The sequence below is a fragment of the Neolamprologus multifasciatus genome, chromosome 17, assembly GCF_963576455.1.
Source record: "Neolamprologus multifasciatus chromosome 17, fNeoMul1.2, whole genome shotgun sequence".
NCBI classification, from domain to species: domain Eukaryota; kingdom Metazoa; phylum Chordata; class Actinopteri; order Cichliformes; family Cichlidae; genus Neolamprologus; species Neolamprologus multifasciatus.
Genome location: NC_140455.1, coordinates 31,079,126 through 31,104,118, shown reverse-complemented (window position 1 = coordinate 31,104,118; position 24,993 = coordinate 31,079,126). Strand labels below are relative to the sequence as shown.

Genomic DNA, 24,993 nt, shown 5'->3' with positions numbered 1-24,993 from the left:
CCTGCAGACGCAAAATAAGAAGCTCTGAAATGAAAACCTCCCTTTTAGGTGGCAATTGTATGTGGCTGTATCTTCGTCTGGTTTACCTGCGGGTCTTTGATCCTGACAGTGTGCGACTGCGTTTGATTCCTGGGGTACTTTGACAGTTTGCAGGCTGGCAAAAGGCCCTCCAGTGTCTGAAGTTAGATCAGAGGAGAGAGGGCCTGAAAAGCAGGCATCCAGCTGGGAGAAGATCAGAAGAGACACAAACTTTAGCGAGAGCCATTGTGAGGTACACAGTAGCTGCTGGCTCTCGTAACTTTTCTCTTTGTGTGTGTGTGTTTTTCTTTTTTTTCATATGGCTATCTTCTCCCTCTCTTATCTTCGTCGCAGAAAGTTGAATGGCTCAGTTAAAGGTCTGCGAGGTTTTATCTGATTTCGCCAAAACAAGTCACCTTGTATTTGTTCCCTCTTTCAACTGTCTCTGAAGGTTTAAGGCCGGTGTGTGCTTAACAATGCTACACATCCTCTTTAAGAATTTAGTGTAAGAATATAATGAAGATCTCCTAAAAAAAATAATCCTAGAAACATAAAACAAAATTCTTTATATATCACATCCTATGTCCAGTCAGTGCGCTTAGAATAATTATTCTAAATTGAAATTAAAATGTAAATGTGAGCATGAGTTTTTGGGAGCCTCAAGTTAAAATATCAATCATTTCATTTACTGTAATTACTGCGTACACTGCCAAATGTCTAAAATTATGGAACTGTATTTCCTTTGAGCCTCAGTTGGGTGATTTGAGGAGACTGTTTCACAGATTTGTAAAGCGTAACGGTGCCCTCTAGTGGTGTAAAGGTAGACTCGAACAAAATTGAAGAAAAAAGAAAAGAGGTTTTATTTTGCCAGTTAGTTCTGGAGTTTGGTTAGGTGAAACCATATAAATGCCACACTGCAAGACAGAAAACAAAACTGTGCAAGTATCGTACTATGCAAAGGTCTTGACCTGTCCCTCAATTTCTTTATATTTTTCTTCCAATGAGTCACACTCGGTTGTATTTTTTAGGTGGCCTTGCACAATAGTTCTCCAGATTTTTCTGAACTGTTCCATATTATTTCTTTGGATTTTGGCTCCCTTTTCACTTATTTGTCAGACATGTGCTTTTACCTCATCATAATAATTATTCAAGCATAAAAAGGCACCTAACTCAAGAGATGAACCAGTATTGTTCCTGCACATAACAGTCAACTTGGCAAAAAAACAAACAAAAAACCTAGCTAAATGTTGTGTTTTTATGCTATTTGTTATTGGAAGCCCGTCAAAAACTTTGTTGCAGATTCTTTAGTTAAATCTATTAAAAATACCCAAAAAATTAGTTTTATTAGTCCCACCTGTGGGGCTAATAAAGGTCATCTTAAAATGTATTTCTGCAGAAACAAGGTGATTCGTGTTACCGAAAAACTCGACATATCTTGGCGTGGTGTGCAGTGTGTCCTTTATTGAGCACAAGTTGCAGGCCTAAAAACTAAATTCTCCGGCTATTGGAGACTAACTGAAATTATTTCTGAAGACTACTTAAAGAAACCAGAAAGGCTTGTCTGAAGAAGTTCAGTCTGCATTAAAAAATAAAGGTGGTGATACCACATACTGACTGTTGGAATTGTACAAACTGTCTTTTTGTTTCATTTTCATGTATGCTTGTTCCCATTTTCCTAGCAAAATATAAAGAAATGGGGGGTAGTATGAGATTTTTGCACTGTTTTATTGTTTGTTTGTTTTTTAGGTCAGTATTTTCTGGAGCATTATCCATAGTCCTTCAGTATTTTATTAATATTTATTTCTAAGTTACTTACGATTGTAAAGGTACTTGAGCTTCCCTTAAAAAATGTCAATCAATGTAAAATGATGCTGCTTATCAGTAAATACACTGGCAGATGCGTGCGACTGCCGCCTGTAGCACATCCTGCAGAAAAGAATTAAAAGACATCATTAATCGATCGACGACGCTAGCGATCTACTAGCTCTCTGCGGTGCACTTGGCATTTGCTCTCGCTCCTCGTCTGCTTTCAACCACATTCAGGTTCTGCTCGTCCACTACAGAAATGGCAACTTCAGTGAAACTCAACACCGGTGCACAAATGCCCATTTTGGGACTGGGGACGTGGAAGGTGCGTCTGCTTTCATTTATTATGCCGTCCGACTTTGCACAAGTTTGTAGTTAGCCTTTTATGTAAGCTAACATGCCAACAGAAAATATGGTTGGAAGACGAATAATGGCCGTTTAAAACAAGTTTCTATCGTATTATCTTTCGACATTTCGAGGTAAATTGCATATATCGTCTACAGAAATTACTGCTCGACATTATTTTCACTTTAGGACCCCACCTTTGGGAGTGGAGCCCACCTTGGCCGAGTTTCTAGAACCATGACAAAGTCTGTGCGAAGCTGGGGCAGTCCTCTAATGCCCCATGTTTGCTTCACTGTTATTCAGTGCGCAGAATCAAGAGTAATTTAAGGATTTGTTACAAGCACTGACAAGTCGTTGAAATTCAAATTGAATTTGTCTGCCAGATATTGCTTTTAGCTAAGTGGGTATAATGGAAAAAGTAGCAATTAACATTAGGAAAACAGTTAGACTATAGCATCACTGGACGAAAGGTATATGTGAAGAGGACACGAGACAAGGACAGTAGATGTAACCTATTTAGTGGTCCTTTCCCAACAAGACAAAATCAGGAAGTGGAACTCGTGTTTTCTAAGTTACATTTTGTGAAGTGTGCAAAATGTTAACTATTAATTGTCTGCATAGAAACAACAGGTCCATGTATAAGTCTACCATGATGTTTTGGTACAGCAGTCTAAATGATTCTTTTAACTGCCAGGGTGAAGTACCACAACAGCTAACCATCTCTTGTTTGTTAGTCTCCACCTGGCAAAGTTGCCGATGCAGTGAAAGCAGCCATTTCTGCAGGTTACAGGCACATCGATGGTGCCTACGTCTACCAGAATGAGGTAGAGGTGGGTGAAGGTATCCACACTATGATCAAGGATGGTGTGGTCAAAAGAGAGGATCTTTTTATTGTAAGCAAGGTGAGCTATTGGTGCAAAAAGTACCAGTTTTTTGTTTGTTTGTTTGTTTTTTAAGATTTTATACTAAATTGATTACCAGTGCGTGCCTTATGTGTGCTTTCATTTCCCAGCTGTGGTGTACTTTTCATGAAAAGTCCTTGATCCGGAAGGGTTGTGAGAAGACTCTCAGTGATCTTAAACTGGACTACCTAGATCTCTATTTAGTGCACTGGCCCATGGGTTTTAAGGTAGGACCACTTTTGTTTTAAACATAAAAATATTTTAACTCTTTGCTGCTGTCATCTTGTTTAGTGGCGCATAATCCCTTTGTCATGTTGCAGGCAGGTGATGAGCTTTTTCCTACGGACAGTACAGGACAAACCATCAGTGATAACACCAGCTTCCTGGAGACATGGGAGGTAAGTTAATAAGACTGTGTGTGATAGGTGATCTGAATTACACTTTGGCATACTTATAGTGCTGCCCTAATAATTTTGAGCATGGTGTGAGTATTACAGAGGTCAAAGTATATCACTTTAGTGACAATGGCAGACTTCATTTTGTTTTGTGGAGATAAGAAATTGTGTTGTGTGTCAAACCAGGAAAAACTGCACCCAGTATGTGTGACAAAGTCAGTCAGTTTGGATCAGGAAGGATCATGGTTTAAGGGAAAAGATGGTCATGTTATACAGATACACAGCAGTGTGAGCACTAACATTTATCAGTGTCTTCATTGGCACATTGTTCCCTCAGTCCCATCTGCTTCCAATCAGTCAGCATTTTTTATGTAAGACAGTTCTCCTTGTCACGCTGCACAATGGGTAAACCACTTCCTTGAAGTTGACATGAAATAATGAAATGACTAGCCCAGAGTCCCGAAATGAACCCATCTGAGAACTTGTGGGATTTTCATTGAGGACAAAGTTATGGCTGAGAAAACCACTACAGTTATCAAACAGTAAAAAAATATGGGAAGAGAGAAAAAAACAATTCTGCAGATATACTGAGGTAATTACAAGAAATAGGCCTCCACTACTTCCAACTTACTTTTATTCTGTTTCCATTAATAATTTCATTATTAATGAAAATATCTGTTACTGTTCTGTAATTCTGATTATTTTGTTTTATTTTTTTTAATCTTTATTTATTTTTCAGACAAAATCATAATCTTGAAGGAAAAAAAGTTTTTATATCATTGCATATCGTGCACACTAACACCTATATCTACGATGGTTCGACGCTGGCAAATAATATTAGCCAGTCAGTCAAGGTTGGTTTGGCATTATTGGAGGCTCCAGCACCAAAGTCCTTGTGTTTTTTATCCCAAATGTTCTCAGGGAATGGAAGAGCTGGTAGATGCTGGTTTGGTCAAAGCTATTGGGATCTCCAATTTCAACAAGGAGCAGATTGAAGCCATTCTCAACAAGCCGGGCCTCAAATACAAGCCTGCCAACAACCAGGTATGCTAAATGATTTGTATTGCATAAAATAACCGTTTCTGTTTGTTGTTAGAGTTAGCTGTTGTGAAAGTTAAATACTCAGGGCTATGAAGGAACAAGAAAACATTAATGTTTCATGCTTGCTCTTCTTAAAGGGCAAGAGCCCGTAATAGCATTATCTGTCTCCTCCTGTGAGGCCTGAGAAATAAATGTCTTGTTAGTTCATGATGGGCTGCAGCAGTTTCCCCTCAGGCTGGGCCAATTAGTTGAGGTGACCTTATATTTTTGTTTGTTCTTCGAATCATGGTTTACCATCAACGTCACGTTGTGTCTTATATTAGATTAAAGCGCAATTCTTTTCCTTTTTGTCATCAGAGCACAGCAGTGCTATAGCTGCTTACCAGGAAATTCACTGAAAATGATGCCAAATAGATCCAGCAGGCTCTGAAGGCTTATGGTCTTGTATCTTCTTCTAAGCCAGTACTAAAATACTTCATTTAACCATGCTAAGAGTCTTTTTATACAAATATTAGTCCTTTGACAAGAAATTCAATGCAGAATTTTTAAGTGAAGCTGTTTTCCTTCTCTTTTCTTCAGTCATTTAATGGATATACTAAAGTAATATGTAGTAATAATAATAATAATGATGATGATAATGATGATAATAATAATAATAATAATAATAATATGTGCATGTTTTGAAGGGGTTCACTGACATGATACATGCATAGATTTATCACTCTTATTTGCTTCTCATTTTTCCCACTAGGTGGAGTGCCACCCATACCTGACCCAGGACAAGCTGATCAACTACTGCCACTCCCAGGGTATCTCGGTGACAGCTTACAGCCCCCTGGGATCCCCTGACAGACCATGGTCAGTAGGCATGGCAAATAGGTTTTCCTCAAAATGACTTCAACAGGCCTTGAAAAGTCCCCAAATACTTCACACTCACATTGGTTGATTCCCTTTATAATATTTATCAATACTGTTCAACCTATTAAATCCCTTTAGCGAGTTTCAACTCATGACTCTTGTTCCTCTTTCTCTCTGTGTCACATGTTGTCACGAGTTTGATATTAACCCTTTAAAACCAGTCGGAGCGGGCACGCTCTGTTTTGCATAACTATTTTTAAATCCCAGTAGCACTGCAACCACGTAAGCTAGCGCAATATTTTTTTTTTGCATATAGAACCGGAGGAGTTGTACTTACATCTTATGCCATCAGCTTGTCCTCGGTCACAGTTTCCTTCCACATATAGCTTTGCAAAAACTGCATAAAAAGCGCTTGCAGCAACAAAAACATAATATTCCAGAAACACACTTTGCCGATCCGATCAGCTGTTCATAACATTTCCTACGTTGGAATAGACGTCACCGCGAACTTTTGCATGTCCGCCATGACCTGCCCGAAACCGGAAGTGACCTCATTTTCGCGGAAATGTAGTTTTTTGGGTTTTTTTTTTACCATATAGCCTCACGAGCCTATACTGGTGTTTTTAAAAGTTATCTTTGACTTTATGACTTTCTGTGTCGTTTCTGGGATGCTTAGAACTCATATTGCACTGCTGGAAATAGTTTATTTTGATGCACATGCTGCTTTTTTGCAAATTTGCACTATAATATTTATTTTTGTTTTTCCTGCAGTATATAAAAATTGGTGTATTTCAAAAATAAAACTATGAAGACACTTAAAATAAATTTCCTGTGGTAGGAAACTATTTTGTGCAACTTTTTTGTATTTACAGTTTTGAGGGATAAGCCTCTTAAATTTCTCTAACTAGAAATATATGTTAAAAAAACAAAAACGATTTTCAATTTTTTTGTAGTTTATTGCACTTTTTTGCAATTTATGTAATTACTATGCACTTAATGCATACATATTATTAAAATGTAGGCTGTAATGGTTGTATTGATGTATAGCAACTTGAAATGCTCCCAAAAATGGCACTACAACATGTAAAAATATAATATAAGCTCTGGCCGACTTGGTTCTATGGTAGGTCTTAAAGGGTTAAGTAACAAGCCAATGAGACCAGGGTTTCATTTATTTATTTTACAGAATACACTATTTTGTACACAGAGAAAATCTCATTGAACATGTATTGAAAATGCAGGGCTAAACCAGAAGATCCCTCACTCCTGGAGGATCCCAACATTAAAGCCATCGCTGAGAAACACAAGAAGACACCTGCTCAGGTACAGCTCTCCTTCTGGGCAGAACATGCCACTGATATATTCTATTTTATTTTGAGTAACTTCTATCCAAGAGAAAAAAAAGTAAAATCAATCTTGCTTATTTTATGTACTCTGAAACATTATATTGAGCTTAATCACCTTATCACGTTAATAGCCTGAATTCTTTTATTTCCAGGTCCTGATCCGCCTCCACATCCAGAGAAATGTGATTGTGATCCCTAAGTCAATCACACCGCAGCGCATTCAAGAGAATTCCCAGGTCTTTAGCTGGGGAGATTGATTATCTTTCCATTTTGTTACTTAAACTTCTTTTGGTTGGGTCATTATTCTTATATTTTATACATATTTGCAGGTGTTTGACTTTGAATTAACTGAGGAGGAAATGAAGACTATACTGGGGTTTAATAGGAACTGGAGAGTCTGTCCAATGCAAGGGTGAGGCAGGATAATTGTGTGCGCTTTAAACATAGAGTTGTGAGTTGGATAACAGGGAGTCATGGCTTGAATTTCATTTTTTTCTTTTCTCCCTCTCTCTCTTTGTAGTGCCACAAAGCACAAGGACTTTCCATTCAACGCTGAATTCTGAGAAGAAAACTGGAAAGTTTCCACATGTTAACACTGGGTCTTTGTTATTGCTTACTTTCCTCTTCTTTATGTGTTTATGCTGTTGGGTTATTGCATATAAAATCAATCAAATCTGGAAAAAAGTTCCCACTTCACAGTCGAGTATGTGAAAGTTATTGTACAAAAGAAGTCAGTTGACATGAGTGGCTAGGTGGAAACACTGATTTTTATTTTTTTTATTTATTTTTTTTTTCATGGAATGACCCTGCTGTGGCTTTGACTCCTCTTACATTTCTCAGGAAAAACACCAGCTTCCTGTGTTACCACTAAAGTTTATACACACACTCCAAAGACAACTTGATGCTTAATTTGATCTTTGGGTTATTATAATATAATATAATTATGTTTTGGATTTTGCACTCCTGTAGTGGCATATTGGCATTGGGCCTTGGGGTGAAGTAAACGTATTTGTTAAGTTACTGAAGAGAATAAAAGAAGATACTTAAAAATCATAGACTTTACAATGTCATTTAGTTTGTAGTTTTTCATGTCTAGTAGTGTCACATGCAAGAGCAATCTTAACTACCTTTAAGCTTTAATGTCCAACAATTTTTAAAAATGTATTTCATTTATATATAAAATTTGATTTAATTTGCATTAAACGTGAAACCTGCAGTCCCTGACAGAGGCAAAAAAATGGTGAATTTATAAACTTATCTCTGTGAAGCACATGTTGCCTTAGAGTCATGCCATACAGTATTTGGAGCTTTGTATTCATGTGTATTACTGTGTTATAATGGTGTGGCTTTTGCTTCTCATGCTCGTTTTATGGTCGAGCAAAGCGAGCGCGTTTACTCCACACTAGGGTCACTAGAGCCATCTATCTGCAGTGAAATCTATTGTCAGATGGAGGCAGTGTACAAGTTATGTGCTACAACCGGTCTGTAGGCCACTCTTTCTTGTGTTGTTGCTGTTCTGCGAGTTGTAGGATACAAAGAGCTGAAATTAAACTGAGTGTTTAAAAACAATTAAAAGTCCTACTCCAGCCATTGTCTGTGCTTTTCATGCTTTGTTTTATGATCTTTGAAGTTTATTTACTGTTCTCCGTAGGAAGGAACTAAAATGTACAGCTCAAATTGGATCTACAAAAAGAATAAAAACTTCATAAAAGAGTTTATGAAAGTTGGCTACACTATTGTATTTCGTGTATCTGTTCACTCCCATAAAGTGGTGCTAGCATTACGTCACCACACAGAAGTAGCAGTACCTTTTTGGTCTTTTAAAAAAAATAGTTTGTCTTATGAATGATTTATGAATGAAACACTCTTGGCCCACAGGCAACATGTTTAACATTCAGGGCATATAGTTGTAGAGGTTTCTGTCATGTCAGCAGGGTGCTGTCATCTTGTTGCTCTTGGGCAGCAAACTGCATATTTTCTTATTACACTGTCTTTTCATTTATTTATTTTTTAATTATGTATTCATTTTAAAATGCAGTAACACAAAAGACATCAATGTCTGATAAAATAAGGAATAGAAGGGGATTTGACCTTTCACCCAAGGGTGAAGCAATCCTTTCAGGAACCAAAGCACCAGCTACTGGTAAAATTGAAACAAGTTTGTTTATTCCCTCAGAGCAACGGTATACAGTTGGGATTCTCTTCTTAGGGCATGTGATTTAAATTTTCATCTTATTATCAGGCAACTTCAGCATTTAATGCCCAGCTGATCATTTAATCATTAGTGCCTCTAATGTTTCGAGATGACTGAGTTATGGGATATATACGTAGTCAAACTATGCACCACAATGAACTTGTACTAACTTACAGGAAATGGACACAATATATTTTAATGGGAGGAAAGACTGATTGGACAGTTATGATCATCCCTTCTGGCAGTGAGGATGAGTGCACCCCAGGATTAGGTCATATGTGCTTTTAGATCTTATTAAGGTACCCACATGTAAAAGCCACACCTGCCGGTGGCTTCCTCCCAAAGTCCTACATTAGCTCCCAAAAGTAAGGTGATTTTTTTCCCCTTTCTCCTAAGAAAAAAAAAAAGAATACCATATAGGTATGAAGGAACAAATGTTGTTTTTTTAAATCATGTCAACAAGAAGATGCTGGTTTTTTTGTACTGATAGATCTACAGTTTAATTACTGGCTTATTTTGTGCCTTTTCATCCATATTTTTAATTACATGGATTACAACATGGTGCATTTACAAACTGTAAATTAGTTCTGGCAGAACTATTTGACATTTTCAGTGAAATGCCTCTCTCATTCCAAAACCCTCACTGTGGCTTAAAAAACACAAATGTCCTAACAGGGTTTTTTTTAAAAAGCCACACAAGTTGCATTGTTCATTTTATTGATTTTTTTTTTTTTTTTTTAATTCTGCAGAAAACATTCAAGCAAAACTGATATAAACAATGCATGGTGAACCATATTAACTTAGTATTCTGCATTAAGGGGAAAGTCTTTGTGCTTTGAAGCCCTGGAAAAAAGAAGACAAGAAATAGCCATTACTTGATAGCACAGTTTATTTTAGAATAATGCCACGCCTTTATTTTTTCTGTATCCCCTTTACCCTTAATCTTCCTTCATTTTTACTCACCACTGTGATGCGAAGCCTCTCCAGTCCTTATTCAAGCTGAGGATGTCCTTCATGTCATCTTTGCTCAACTTGAAGTCAAACAGCTGAAAAAGACAGAACCGAAAAATAACTTATAACCTGCACAAACTATATGAGCTGCTCTATGGAACCCAACAAGTATAATGAAAATCCAAATGAGAACATAGAAAAATAAAGATTTTTGCATAAGTCCATGACCTAAATTCCCCCAACAATGCAGATTACTACACAAATAAATCTAAATATGATAACTGCTCAGTGAGAATACACTATATTAGCTAAAAAGACTAAAAACTAAATCTGCTCATGAATATTTATGATTACTGTACCTGGAAGTTCTCCTTGAGACGATGGGGTGTTACTGACTTTGGAATGACAACCACATTTCTTTCGATGTGGAACCTAATCAGAACCTGGGGATATGGTTCAAACGAGCAGTGGTCATTCAGTTTAGTATTATTTCAATTTCCCATGATTCAAAATTTTTTTTAATAAGCCTTCTAATCTAATCCACCACATGACAGTATTGATTTTCTTCTTGCTGATGTCAGTAATTAAACCTTTGAAATGTAGCATTGCATAACTGTAAGCACACAGTTTTTGGTTTTCCACAGGAGACAACATGCAGCCAATAACTAAGATATTCAGTATTAGTTAAATACTGCATCTCGTTGTTCTCTGGTTGTGCTGCACACTCGTGATCCTACGGTCTGATATCTGACCTTTTACCCAACATGAGATGTCTCATTTAGAAATTCAAATTTCAAAATTCCTGACTTGTGTAATTCCACAGTACCTGTGCTGGAGTTTTCTTGTACTTTTGAGCAATGGCCTTGATCTTAGGTTCCTCCAGCAGCGAGGGTTCATCAGATGAAGCCCTTTAGTAGAAGAGGACAAGAAAAACAATGTGACACTGTTAATATCCTCGAGAAGTAAAGCTGATTATACGCCTACATTAGCTTTGTTTACAATAGATTGTACATCCTCTTACCAGGGTCTGTCAGGGGAGCCCAGAGGACTGTATGCTGTCACTGTGATGCCTTTTGAGTGGCAGTAGTTGATCATCTTCTCTTGGGTCAGATATGGGTGGCACTCAATCTAAAAAAAAAAAAACAACAACCACATTTCGGGGACTTTATTTTATTTTTATTTTCATTTCATTTTTTAACAGTGCATGCCTCCAGAATTCAAAATAAATAAAAAAAAAATTTTGCAAAATCTACCTGGTGGTTGACAGGCTTGTGCTTGAGGCCAGGCTTGTTAAGTAAGGCTTCAATCTGGTCTTTGTTGAAGTTGGAAATGCCGATAGCTTTGACCAAACCAGCATCCACCAGCTTTTCCATTGCCTTAAAGATAAATCATAAACTGGTTTTAGCACAGCATATTTTAATTTGGTTGTCAGCAAGTCCACGGGATTATCACTGTGCAATAAGTCATTTATATTACCTCCCAAGTGTCCAAGAAGTTGCTGTTGTCAGAAATAACCTGCCCATCCTTATCCACAGGAAAAAGCTCATCTCCTGGCTGCAGTGCCCAAAAGATGTGTTCAAGACAGTATTAAATTTAGACTGCATAGTTCAGTCTGATAATACAATTCAATTCAATTTTATTTATATAGCGCCAAATCACAACAAAAGTCGCCTCAAGGCGCTTCTTTTGAGAAAAACCCAACAATCATATGACCCCCTATGAGCAAGCACTTTGGCGACAGTGAGAAGGAAAAACTCCCTTTTAACAGGAAGAAACCTCCAGCAGAACCAGGCTCAGGGAGGGGCGGCCATCTGCTGTGACCGGTTGGGGTGAGAGAAGGAAGACAGGATAAAAGACATGCTGTGGAAGAGAGACAGAGGTTAATAACAGATATAATTAGATGCAGAGAGGTCTATTAACACATAGTGAGTGAGAAAGGTGACTGGAAAGGAAAAACTCAATGCATCATGGGAATCTATGGCAGCGTAACTAAGGGAGGATTCAGGGTCACCTGGTCCAGCCCTAACTATATGCTTTAGCAAAAAGGAAAGTTTTAAGCCTAATCTTGAAAGTAGAGATAGTGTCTGTCTCCTGAATCCAAACTGGTTCCACAGAAGAGGGGCCTGAAAACTGAAGGCTCTCCCTCCCATTCTACTTTTAAATACTCTAGGAACAACAAGTAGGCCTGCAGAGTGGGAGCGACGTGCTCTAATAGGGTAATATGGTACTACAAGGTTATTAAGATAAGATGGCGCCTGATTATTTAAGACCTTGTATGTGAGGAGCAGGATTTTGAATTCAATTCTGGATTTAACAGGAAGCCAATGAAGGGAAGCCAAAACAGGAGAAATATGCCATCTTGTTCTAGTCCCTGTCAGGACTCTTGCTGCAGCATTTTGGATTAGCTGAAGGCTTTTCAGTGAGTTTTTGGACATCCTGATAATAATGAATTGCAGTTCATTATAAACACTATTATATCACAGAGATTTTAGAGAAAGTTAACTGTATTTTAAGGACTGGACAGAAGTTTCCAGACCTTGGTCCCCATTGGGAAATGCATGAGGTAAAGATCCAGGTAGTCCAGCTTCAGGTCCTTGAGAGTCTTCTCACAAGCTGTTCTCACCAGAGATGGAAGGTGAAAGGTGCACCATAACTAGGAAAAATAAACAGGAGTTGTACAAACAAGGTGTCTCATTTCCCCCAACGCTGTAAACATGTTATAGTATGACCATTGTACCCTCATTATTTTCTTATGCAACTAACAACATAAATACTAGAAAGGTACTGCTGCTTAGCTGCTCCTTTATTTCCAGAGTGGTTGCCTTTGATTCGGCTTAGATACCCTTCCTGACACAACCCTTCCACCAACCCTTGGAACCAGCAGTAGGAATTCACTAGCTTGTGTCTTTATCCCATCTGAGCTGGGGATCTTTCATGTAAAGGGATCACCATGGTGTGGAAAGCCACATGCCTCAGATTGTCTTCCAAAGCCACTGCTTTGGAAGACAACCTGAGATAATAAAATGATTTATACTCATTTTTATTGGCTCTCTCTAAAGCTCACCTTGCTCACAACGAATAGGTCTTCCCTCTTTACCACTCCTTGATCAATCATTGCATGGATTCCAGCTCCAACTTCTTCTTCATTCTGATACACATAAGCGCCATCTATGTGTCTGTAGCCACAACTTATGGCGACTTTCACGGCCTCAGTCACTTTTCCTGGTTCTGACTGCACAGGTAAGGTGATAGAACAACATGGAATGAATAAAGCAAGTGTGGAAGCGGTTTTCTTTTGTCTTCCAGACTTATCACTGATTGATAATGGGTTAATAGATATGAATGTAATACACATATTGGCAACACCAGTATAACTACTACAGCTATTTTGCACTGGTCATTAAGTTAATTAAGCGATAAAATATTAATGTTTAGCCTCGTGGAGCAGATTACACCAGTATCACTATTCATGTAGGAGACATTTTGGGGTTGATACCTTATGTTGCCGCTAGAGGTCACCTTTTTTAGTTTCTGTATTGTAGGTTCCTGTAAAGGTAATTAAGGTAGACGCACGTAATCGGGTCAGGTGTGTTGTTAATCGCAAGAAGGCAAGCAGTTTGTGACCGCTGCGCTGTTATTTTAAAATGATGTTGGAATAAAGACCAAAAAGGACAAGATAAGTACTGCTGGAGTTATTGGATTGTTTAATTAATTCATGCAAACCAGTGACATCGCGTCACGTAGGATTAGCCTCTACAATCCAGTTTATTGGACTTTAGTTGCACTATGTAAACAACATGTTACTTTGCTTTCTTTTGTAACCAGACTCTATCAGCAAGCTAGGGAATTTGTTATATAAAAACAAATTAAATATAAATAGTACAGATAACATAGACGAGTGAAACCAGTGAAAAATAATGAGAGTAGCAGAAATATTAATTGAAAAGTAGGGTGAGCATGGACTGATTAGCAGTCTCCCACAGAGCTAGTTTAAAACAAAAAATTCTAAGACTTACCCTCCAGGTGCCCAGACCCACTATTGGCATCTTTGCTCCATTGTTAAGTGTAACTGCAGGTATCATCTTGGTAGCTTTGAAGTAACGTTCTCAGTCGGAACACTCGCTGTTTGATTGTGCTGACTCATGCTACTATATACTCTCTGTTGTAGTAGGAGGAGACTGTCTCTTACATCGTCATAATATCAGTGAAATAGGAGGGCTTTCAATGGGCCCCGCTTGTCTTACACACAGTGCAGAAATATTCTGTTAGGTGTACATACATTGTTTTAACGGGTAGTTCTATAATTTCCACAATTTGGATAATGTGGAAAATTTGAAAGCAATGTCTTTATTCAGTCTGAGCATAAATCTGAAAAGCTGCAAACAAAATTATTGTGTTACTGAAACTAACAATTGACTGCATCTCACTTTAAATTGTTAACCTCTTATATGTGTAAACATAAATCCGTAAACATAAAATGACATTTTTTAATTGTCACTTACCATTGATACCTCTTATAATGCAGCAATAGATGACTCCTCTACAGTTTACAAAAAATATGTGATAGCCACACATGTCTGTGACATCAATTAGTGTATAGTCACTATAATGTTCACAACCATATACAGTGCTGTAAACAGTAAGCAGTCTGTCGTGTCAAGAGTTTACAGGAAAGTGAAATGTTAGTATACAACCATCACAGGAACACAAAGTATTGTAGATAAGATTATGCAATTTGATAAAGTTTCTATTAGCACGGCTTGTGATTTTAGGTCAGTCTGAATGAATTAATCCCCCCTCAAAAATAATCTTTGAACATAGGACGCGGAGGAGGAGAGACAGCATCCTTCACACTCAGGCTTTGAGCCAAATTTAAGTGTTAAATGTTAACTAAAAAGCTTCAGTGGTTGCTGCAGGGTTTATTCAGCAACCCAAAGTTAGGAAAGCCTTTCAAAATATATGGTCCCAAGACCAAAAATCTGTCAGAACTCACTTACTATGGGAAACACACACAAAACACACACAAAAGAAAAATGTTCTTTTTCTGACTGAGTTGGGTTTACAGCAGTAGGATAGTGAAGCAGTAACTTTTTGTTGACTAAAGGCCTGTTCTGTCAAGGTGAAGACGTTGTAAATATAAGTGTGTTTATTGAGATGTTGGTGCATGTAATCTTCAGAAGGCAAAAGATAACATGTGATTCAGCACTCTGTTCTCAGAACAAAATGCTGAATCATGCAGTGAATATTACTTCAGCAACACACTGAAAACTACAGCTGCAGATTCAATGATATGTTAAATGTGACATGTCAAAATTGAAATATGTCTAAATGTAGATGTTCTCACAAAGATCACAACGTTAATGATAAAAACTTTAAAAACTTTTCTCTGCTCATTAGCCAACCTTGTTAATATAGATATACAGTCCTCCTCTTTGTCAGGAACACTTTGTTCTTATGCGTGCTTGACCCTGTTTGGCTGAATTCCAAAAGAATAACTATGTTTGAGGGTGTAGTTGAAACGAGGGAATGGGAAGTGAATCTGTAACCGGAAGGTCACCGGTTCATTCCCCGGGCTCTCTGTCCTGGTCATTGTGTCCTTGGGAAAGACACTTCACCTACCGCCTACTGGTGTTGGCCAGAAGGGCCGATGGCGCAATATGGCAGCCTCGCTTCTGTCAGTCTGCCCCAGGGCAGCTGTGGCTACAACTGTAGCTGCCTCCAGCAGTGTGTGAATGTGAGAGTGAATGAATAGTGGAATTGTAAAGCGCTTTGAGTGCCTTGAAAAGCGCTATATAAATGCAATCCATTATTATCCTGATAATACGGATGTTTTTATCAGTTGCGTTAAAAATGTAGACACAATCTATGTATATATATTTTCACAATTTTTTGTTTTCAAACAGATTTTGATTATGACTTCTCTTTTACACCAAACTTCCTTCAAGGAGATAAAAGTTAGGCCCAAGGTTTTCTTTCCAAAGCACCAGATCTAAATCTACTCCATTACCTTTTGAATGTGGTGGAACAAGACAAATCGCACAAACAAATCTGAAGCAATTGTGCGATGATGTCATGTCAATATGGACCAAAATCTCTGAGGAATGTTTTCAGGACATTGCTGAAATTGATGCCATAAAGAACACCAGAAAAATATGTGTGTGTCCTCAGCGGCCACACCGAAGATGTGAACAAATGGGTGAAAATTTTATCTGACAGACAACTCGCCCAAGCAAAGCGAAAGGGTTGAACTTTGCTGTGACACCAAGACAAATCCCGCTAGTGGAACTGATCACAGTCACAGAAACAAAATAACAACATTGCAGATGTGGAAGCAGAGCAACTACAGATGAAGGTTTCGTCAGACACTGGGAACACGGAGTTTGGTGTTTTGTTTTGTTTTTCTCCCGTTGCCGGATTTCAAAAAAGGTTTTTGATTTTGATTTTCATGAACAAGCCGAGTTGGCAAAACTACAGATATTCTGTGCTTATGTAGAAGTACAGATGCTACTGTTAAAAACTACTCCAGTAAAAGTTGAAGTACTGAGTCAAATTCTTTACTTAAGTAAAAATAAAACTGTACAAGCTCTGAAATGTAAGAAAATAAGAAAGTAAAAAGTAGCTCTTTGGAGGATGTTTCTATTTGTGTGCAAAGCTATATGAACCTTGTGTTATATTAACATAATGATAAAATAATATTAATAGATGGGAATACAAACGTTCAGTCTAACTTTTTTTAAATTCTAATTATACTCAGCTTTAATCTGAAGGAAAAAAAAGGAAAAGATTTCTATTTTGTGTTGCCTACATTGTAGAGGATGACTTTGCCTCAAAACAGGAAAATGTGTACAGTAAAGTGGGATTCAGCAGGTGGGGGAACCCTAAAATTGGTTGTAATCGCTGAGTGTGGAGGGGAAAAAAATCATAACTGACAATAATTTCTATTGAGAACTTCAGGAGACTTTCAGACTAGTGTACAGGCTGTGATCAGCTGACCTGCTGCTCTTTGTGGATTTACACAACGTAATTAAACCAGATGTCAGCAGATATTTCATGAGTTGCCCTGCTGATTCCATCCTCTACACTGACAGCAAGCATTGTTTCTGCTGCCTTTTTTCTAGATGGTATAAATTTGGTATGAAGGTGGAATTCAGTCAATGAATATATATGAATGTCTGCTACACTTGATGTAACCTTACTCTGACCATGAACGACAGTCACTGGGCACCAGTCACACACTGTTCTTTACTTTAGAATCATCACAGTACAACGAATTAACCTGTTTATCCTGCACTAACCTGTTTATTTTCAGGCAGCTTTTAAATAGCAGTTAGTCTACCTCGATTTGTTTTATAGCACATTTCACAATGTAAAAAAAACATAATGTTGAATGTACAGACCGAATATCTGATTTAAAAACATGAGGAATTACATGTGAGCTTTACATTTACAGTTTATCAAATACCACTAAACAGTCCTTACATTTAAATCCAATCTCTCTTCTTTCTCTCATGTCTTTCTTATCTTTCTCCATCTCTGAGTAAAGTTAGCCCTCTTTCTTTTCTCTCCCTGTGAAATACAGCAACTGGACCTTTAGCTAGCAACACACTGTGTGACAAACTGCCCACAAACAGTTTGTGTTTGCTGATGTTTGTTAGGCTGATAGATACCTTGCATTTGAAACTACCTGCCACTTTTTTTTTAAGTCACTCCCTTTATGTTTGCTCCTCTTCAGTAAGGCTGCCTAGATCCCGAAGTACCGCAACTTATAGACACCTGCAGTCATTCTGGTGTTGTGTCAAAAAATAAAAAAAGAAAGAACGAAAGAATATCTTCCCACTTTTAACCCCTGACTTTGGCGATCCTCTGGTGATTAATACACGAACAGGATTGCCTTTCATGTTACTGTTTAGTCTCAAATCGCTTTGATGTCTGAAAGCTAGCAATGACAAAACTTCCCTCAAAAGCTAAAGTAATAAGTCTGTTTTAAAAATGTAAGGAGAAGAAAGCACAGATATTTGTTAAAACATGTAGGGAGTAAAAGTGGTCAGGAAAAACAACTACCTTAAGTAAAATATAGATTCCTGAAATTTGTACTTAAGTACAGTAAGGACGTATTTGTAGGAGTCAAGGAGGCCACTTACATCGAAAGGGAAATACCATCTATGAAATAGATATTAAACGCTTGAGTATTTTGCATACAAAAATAATATTTAATGTGCGATGGCTTCATGCCCAACTAGCAGAGCCTGCCCTACAATTAAACCAAACCAGTTACCTCATTTGTAGCACAGTGTTATAGGTGTGTTGTCATAAAAGACAAGATAACAAATGCTTTATTAGAGATAAAGAAATCTGCAGTGTCATGCTAGCTCTGTAACGCTGCAGATTTGCAAGACCATGGCGTGCTGGATCTCTAACCTTATTCAAGTTTATGAAAAATATGATGGCCATCAGGATTACTTGTTAACCAGTGTTTGTTTTTATTCAAATGGAGATGTTAAGGGGATTGCTATGCCACAGTCTTTCTCTCACGTTGTTTTTAATATTTTATTTTATCATCTTGTGGTTAGATCTCATGAGCATTCGGTTTTAATGCTTTAACCCTCCTGCTATGTTTGTTTCTCAGGTACAGCAATTAAGTAAGTTAAGCACAGTTTTAGGCAAGCAAACACCTTTTCATAGCTTTCGCTTTGTACTTGAGGAAAACTCACTAAATGACATAGAGAAATTGTAGTTGCCATTTCATGAAATGAAATAATTATCTGTTATTTATTGCTGTGCTGGATAAACAGTGGGTAAAAATATGTAATTAAGCCAACTTTAGACTTCAAGATTGAAAGATAAAACAGGGAGGGGATTTAAGGAGAGGAGGTGCAGTATTTTGAAAACAGCAGATTTTTTGAAAATATAGTCTCTCAGTGGATTATGAGAGAAATTCAAATTTTGACTTTATTTAAAAGTGTTTAATAAAAGTATTGTATTGAGTGTATAGGTGTTACAGATACCCATTTGTGAATTGCTGCCTTATCGTGGTGGAGGGGTTTGTGTGTCCCAGAGATCCCAGGAGCTATGCTGTCAGGGAGACTTTGCCCCCTGGTAGGGTCTCCCATGGAAAATTGGAACTGGGTGAGGGAGCAGCGAAAGAGTGTTTCAAAAGACCCCTATGAGTATAAGATCAAGGGAACGGTTCACCCTTCTTGTAATGCATTATAGCCCGAATTTTAATAAAAAGCATTACCTAGGTTTCTAACCCACCATGTTGTTATTTTTGTCAAGGTTACCTCTGTGTCACCTGATAATCCAATGAATGTTGCGGATTGCGCTCAAAACACTTTTCCTGCTTTAAGAAAGTATGACCTCTACTGGAAGTAGACAAGAATTGCTTATCAGGTAAAATGCTGGCAAAACTGAAAGTGGGTTACTTGTGTATTTTGGTAAGTGGGTGACCCAAATAAGTAAAATTTGGGGGGGTTATGATGCATGCATTTGAACCCTTAAAAAGAGCGTGTGAAAAACTGTCTTTAAGTCAAATCAACTATTAAGTTTCACATAAGAATCATCCAATGTGCAGTTGTGTTGTGTTATGTAAATATCCTTGAGTGGATCTCTCACTTACTGTACAAAACTGCTACAGTCTGTTTATCTGAGACTGTATAACATGTATGCATGTAAGACTACAGTCTCATTTAAGTGATAACAGTGTGCAGAAGCCAGTGCAGCAACTTGCACTTTGTGGCTTCACACATCAAGCAGCTTCTCCTTTTAGCTGCATCTCATCTCATGAGACCACATGACACGGAACTTATTCTACATTTGCATTGGTGTGTGCTTCACATGCAAATATAATTCATATTTTATAATCAGAATACAACCATAAACAATAAAGCACATTAATAACAAAGACTAATTACACAAGTGCATTACTGCCTCCCTCCTTTCCCAATTCAGTTAAACACACAAGCACAAACTTTCCTCTAATATATATTTTTTTATTCATTCTCCAAACATTTTGCAACCAATTGATATTCAAGACACTCACACACGCATTCAAAGTGCAGACATTAGACAATGACATTTACACAGCACTGTCTATAGAAGATAGGCAACATGAAGAGCAAAGGTGCTAAATATTGCACATTATGATCAGTTTAGGGAATCTTAACTTGTCAGACCACTCAGTTTGACTGGCAGATGAGCCTGGGCGGTTTTTGTGATAGCTGGTCCAAATGAAAAAAACAAAACAACAAACAAACAAACAAAAAACAACCAAACAGCCAAGAAATCACGCATGCACACACCTCCGCCGACTTTGCCTGTGGCCAAGTCTGCCAGTTTTTGTCCTAGGACTGATGTTAATTTCCAACCCTGACTGAGTAAAAGGTAGATGCAACTCTGTTGGAAGAGGAAAAAAACCTACAACAACCAAAAAAAACCTAAACGAGGTAACAGTTGATAATGGCCAAACTGTCCACATTCCAGGTGAATGTAGTGCATCCGCAAATGCAGTTAGAAGAATTGATTGTTAATGTATCTTTTTACCAAAATAAAGAAAAAAAGGGGGTTGTCAGGAAACCAAATGTGCAAAACCTGCAAGTCTTGGTTTTGGATGAGAAAAAGGTTTCTATTGATGAGATAAAATAAAATATGGCCTATATAGCTGCAGAGTTATGGTTACACATTTTCACAAATGTGAATTCTAATGCATCTAATTGCTTCACTGCTCAAGAGAAAAGTACTCTTTTTAAACTAAGCATAGGCCATGCCTGAGAATCACAGATTGTACCACCATAAAACACAAGTAAACATAATGAACCTGGAAAGCGAGGTGATAGGGAGGTATCTGACTGATCTTAAGACTTATTACTATGCTATAATAATAATATGAATGAGTTATTGCTTGGAAGCAGCCATTTTTCAGGCTAGCTTAGATATTTGTTCATACAGGAAATTACATACAATTACAAAAAACCACACAAAGCCACTCTGTTTCACCACGTGATAAATTAGCTTTCAATTTCCACAAAGAAAAACCACAAAGAAACCCCCCCTCCCCAGAGGTGTCTCGAGCAGGTGGATGCTAAAGACAGCACCTACTATTCAGCCTGTCTTAGGAGCAGTCAGTGAAGGTGGTCACCATGTTCCCCCTGCGCTGTGTCACTGTCCTGCAGTGTTGCTTCCCTGAGCCCTGAAATCTGTTCTCAGTCCTGGAGCTGTGCGTGTGAAAGGAAAACATCTTCTCCAAGTCCTCAAACATATCATCAAATAGTCCTCCGCCAAAGCTGCCCTGCTGAAACTGTCTCCTGTGCCCATTCATGGCCTCTCGATGAGCCTGGAAGTGGCTGTCAAAGTGTCTCTTGTGGTGGGAATTAGAGTGGGAGTGAAAGTGGTGTTGGTGGTGTTGTTGTTGTTGATGTTGACCAAAAGAGTCAAAGTCTTTGAAAATGTCATCAAAGTTGAATGACTTGAAGTGCTGGTTAAAGTCGTAGTCTCCTCCTCTCTGGCCCTCCCCTGATGAAGCACTATGTCCAAACTGGTCATACTCTTGCCTCTTCTTATCATCCGATAAGGTTTCATATGCTGGAGGACAAAAAAAAAAAAAAAAGATTAAATTAATTAGGAAATGGGTTACAAAAAGCACAGAATGGGGCGTGTAACCCTTTAGCCGTTGCCATAGTGTGCAATTACGTCAACAAAAACAAGGAAAGGTGTGACTGCTGGGGCGGATCCTCCCCTTTTAGTCCGCTCTAACATCAGAATCCTTAAAAACAAACTTTTAAGTAGCAACTACTTTGCTTTTAGGTTTCTAGATCAACTGTATGAGGACTCTTTCCCAACAATACAGACTGACATAATGTGTAACTTACCCTCTGCTATTTCTCTGAACTTGGCTTCAGCGTCTGGCCCCTTGTTTCGGTCAGGATGGTACTTCAGGGCCAGCTTGTGGAAGGCCTTCTTGATCTGCCGCTCGGTAGCATCTCTCGGCACCCCCAGTATGTCGTAGTAGTCCATTTTGCCCAGAATGAACTCTGAGATGAGCAGAATATGCACTGCTATCAGCAACGTCGACTGCGCTGTGGCCATACTGGTGGTTTAGACACCTTTCCGTCTGTGAGAACAGCATTTAGACAACTGTGTTAAAAACGTTTCACACAATTCTGAAACACTTCTGAAGCCTTAAAATGATAAAATTGTTACCGTTTTGTCAAATGATACAAGCAGTTATTAACTTTCGAGCGAGTCTGAAGGCAGAAGGCGTCGCAAACAAGAAAAACGACAACTTTTATTGGAAAAGAGGAGAAACTAGTTTGACCTTTTAAAAGCTTGTAAATTATACCCTATAAAGAGCCACCGGCGGCAGCTAAGTTAAAGCGTCTTGAAACTGAGAGCTTACCTGTATACAAGGTAACAAACAGCCCGGGGATACTGGTGTTAACCGCCGGAGGTTCCAGCTCAGCTGATGTGAAACGAAAGCTAACAGTTGTTGTCTAGCAGCATTCCTGAGCCGTAACACCACGATTCGCAACGCCATTGGTGGGTTTCCGAACACAGTGATTCAGACCGTTGTGATTGGTGGAAAATATGCGCACGTGGAAGATTTAAGGCCAGGGCGGAACGTAGGTATAGGTAACGCAAGAAAATAATCTGCTCATCTTTTCCGCCTTTGCTTTTCTATTCAATTTTGACGTAATCGATTTAGCAGAATTAGAATATTTAAATAATCCGAGGGTTGGAGAAACGGAAGCATTGAAAGTCAATAGTAAATTTAAATGAAAGATTTCAAATATTAAAACGTCGATTGTACTTTATAGACAAATGCCGTAAGACCTATACAGGTTTTGCCATCGGTACATTTTTTATTTAGCGCGTGCGTTATTATTTTGTAGGTTTTTATTTAATACAAATAATGAAAATAATAATTTTATTTAAAAAAGTTATATCCTCATAGGGAATCTTAATTTCAATGTAAATATTTCTAATAAGTGATGACGTGAAAGAGCCAGTAAAAAAGAAAAGAAATGCTGTACACGTCACTTCCGTTACGAGGGCTACAAGCCGGATATAATCATCTACGAGGTGGTTTGTGTTTTTTTTCTAATTGTATCCTCGAACGGGTCTCGCCGAGGTGTTTTCATGTAGTCTGACTACAGATATGCCACGCTACTGCGCTGTGAGAGTTTGCAGAAACCGTGGGGGGAATGCATCAAGACAAGACAACAAGAGAATCAGCTTCTACCCGTATGTTTTTGTTGTTTTAGTTCATCTGTAACGTGTTGCTTGGCTTAATTGGTGAAAGATGTCACTTGCAGGAGGAGTAAAAAGGATGTCACCTAAGTATATCATAGTGCTTGCTTGTAATGACACGCGGGTAGACTGTTGGGCTGAAACAAATCACACTCCAGTGCTTAGAGTTAAAGCTCTCTATTATCGGTCTATCTCTCAAAGGTTTCCTTTGCAAGACAAGTCCAGGCTTCAGAAATGGGTGAGCAACATGAAGAGGGAGCAGTGGACCCCGAGTCGACATCAGTATCTGTGCAGTGAGCACTTTACAGCGGACTGCTTCGATATTCGATGGGGAATCCGGTATCTGAAGAATACAGCCATCCCCACCATTTTTCCTTCTAGTGAAGATGTATGTATCTTGCAGCATTTAGAAAACATCAAGCTCAGAATACAATTTTAGCTTCTTAATAACTTCTTAAACTTTGAGTATAAAGCGTATAAAACTTTGAGTATAAAGCGTATAAAGCGGTCCTGTGGAGTTAAGCCTGTATTTATATATATATTTGTATATATTAGTACTATGTTATAACAGTGACTTCAAGGAAAAGAGGTAGTGAAGGCAGGTGAGTTTAAATACCTGGGGTCAACCAATCAAAGCAAGAGACAGGGTTCAAAAGTGGTGACGAAGAGAGTGCAGGCAAGGATTTAAGCAGTTTCTTACCACGCGTTTGTTGCGCCAAAACGTGTTGATTTTCAGTTGATTCCCATTAATGAAGACCTTTTATCTTTTATTCCAGGACGATGAGAAGAAAACGACAAACCTGAAAAGAAGCCTCAAGGCTAAAACCAACATTTCACTCGGTGATCCTGAGCTTGCAACATTCGACTCTCCTGCCAGTAAAAAAAGGCCACTCATTTTGAGCAAAACAGGCAGAAAGTCCCAGTCAGCAGTGATAAACAATATGTCTGGGGAGCGCACAGAGATGGTATTTGAACCTGCGGTGTTGGACTCTCATTTAGAACGTTTTGAGATACAGACTGCTGCTTGTGAGAAACCACTTGATGGTGAAACGGCAGCACAGTCTCCAAGCAGGGAACTCTGTTCTGAAGAGCAGGCCGAGTCCGCTGTGACTGTATTGTGCTGTGAGCCAGGTTCATTCTCTGATGCAGGGGCAAACATGGATGGAGATGCATTCCAGGCAGTGCTGGGTCAGGCTTTTAGCTTTGTCCCCATGGAACTGGTCAAGGACAAAACCACAAGCTGTTTTTTAGTAGAGAGTGGACTCACTGATGAAGAGAAGGTTTCTGTTTTTGAGCATTCGTACTGCAGACCGGATACTGACAAAGATGAGCTCTGGAGGAAGATCTTGAGTTTGCACGCAAAGATCTTAGAACTGGATCGCAGGGAGGAGAGCACGGTGGCTAAGATCCGTGCCCTGGAGAACGAGGTAGCTCTCCTGAAGAGGGATGGTGCTGTTTTTAAAGAGAAGCAGAAAGTTTAAAAGAGTGTATATCATCTGTGCTGGTCTGAATTTTTACAAGATGGAACGAGATGTTAATATATTCTTACAGTTGATTTGCTTTTGTAGACATGTTGCAAATGCTTTCATACAAACCTTACACAAAGCACACCAGAAGACGCTGCGCTTCAGTCATATGTCTGCTGGATTCCTTAATCCTGACCTGAATTTATACGTACACACATAATAAAGTCAGACCAGCCTCAGACCATGCATATCCTCAAAGGATGAAGCCATGGCTGTTTTAGACAATTTAAACACAATTTCTAACAAAATAATATAGCAAATACCAAAAAAAAAAAAAGAAGAAGAAAGAAATGACAGTAATAACAATGTAATATATATTCATGTATTCATTTATAGTTTTAAAAATGTATAAAACTATAACACAGAAAT

The 24,993-nt window shown here is 38.4% G+C and overlaps 4 protein-coding genes across 5 annotated transcripts; 2 read left to right on the top strand and 2 right to left on the bottom strand.

Moving 5' to 3' along the window:
• The first annotated feature begins 1,962 nt into the window (after positions 1 to 1,962).
• On the top strand, positions 1,963 to 8,299 carry LOC146499652 (aldo-keto reductase family 1 member B1-like). Its single transcript, XM_085137765.1, has 10 exons — positions 1,963 to 2,149; positions 2,904 to 3,071; positions 3,182 to 3,298; positions 3,392 to 3,469; positions 4,388 to 4,510; positions 5,259 to 5,365; positions 6,607 to 6,688; positions 6,864 to 6,947; positions 7,041 to 7,123; positions 7,232 to 8,299. Exons 1-10 carry the CDS (start codon positions 2,084 to 2,086, stop codon positions 7,272 to 7,274), a joined length of 951 nt encoding a protein of 316 aa, XP_084993891.1. The 5' UTR covers positions 1,963 to 2,083; the 3' UTR covers positions 7,275 to 8,299.
• On the bottom strand, positions 7,477 to 14,023 carry akr1b1.1 (aldo-keto reductase family 1, member B1 (aldose reductase), tandem duplicate 1). The gene is made up of 10 exons (XM_085137764.1): positions 13,873 to 14,023; positions 12,921 to 13,088; positions 12,393 to 12,509; positions 11,333 to 11,410; positions 11,110 to 11,232; positions 10,878 to 10,984; positions 10,683 to 10,764; positions 10,216 to 10,299; positions 9,869 to 9,951; positions 7,477 to 9,748 (listed from the first exon to the last, which is right to left on the bottom strand). Exons 1-10 carry the CDS (start codon positions 13,936 to 13,938, stop codon positions 9,706 to 9,708), a joined length of 951 nt encoding a protein of 316 aa, XP_084993890.1. The 5' UTR covers positions 13,939 to 14,023; the 3' UTR covers positions 7,477 to 9,705.
• A 5,801-nt stretch (positions 14,024 to 19,824) lies between these two features.
• Positions 19,825 to 22,362, bottom strand: LOC146499650 (dnaJ homolog subfamily B member 9-like). Of its 2 annotated transcripts, none has more exons than XM_085137766.1 (3): positions 22,248 to 22,362; positions 21,721 to 21,962; positions 19,825 to 21,433 (listed from the first exon to the last, which is right to left on the bottom strand). In XM_085137766.1, exons 2-3 carry the CDS (start codon positions 21,935 to 21,937, stop codon positions 20,964 to 20,966), a joined length of 687 nt encoding a protein of 228 aa, XP_084993892.1. In that variant the 5' UTR covers positions 21,938 to 21,962; positions 22,248 to 22,362; the 3' UTR covers positions 19,825 to 20,963. The 2 variants fall into 2 exon arrangements, with proteins under 2 accessions (XP_084993892.1, XP_084993893.1); XM_085137767.1 differs by lacking the exon at positions 22,248 to 22,362 and adding an exon at positions 22,052 to 22,241.
• Positions 22,363 to 22,878: 516 nt separating this feature from the next.
• On the top strand, positions 22,879 to 24,907 carry LOC146499649 (THAP domain-containing protein 5-like). The gene is made up of 3 exons (XM_085137763.1): positions 22,879 to 23,092; positions 23,300 to 23,486; positions 23,875 to 24,907. The coding sequence occupies exons 1-3, from the start codon at positions 23,007 to 23,009 to the stop codon at positions 24,577 to 24,579; spliced, it is 978 nt and encodes a 325-aa protein (XP_084993889.1). The 5' UTR covers positions 22,879 to 23,006; the 3' UTR covers positions 24,580 to 24,907.
• Positions 24,908 to 24,993: the final 86 nt, after the last annotated feature.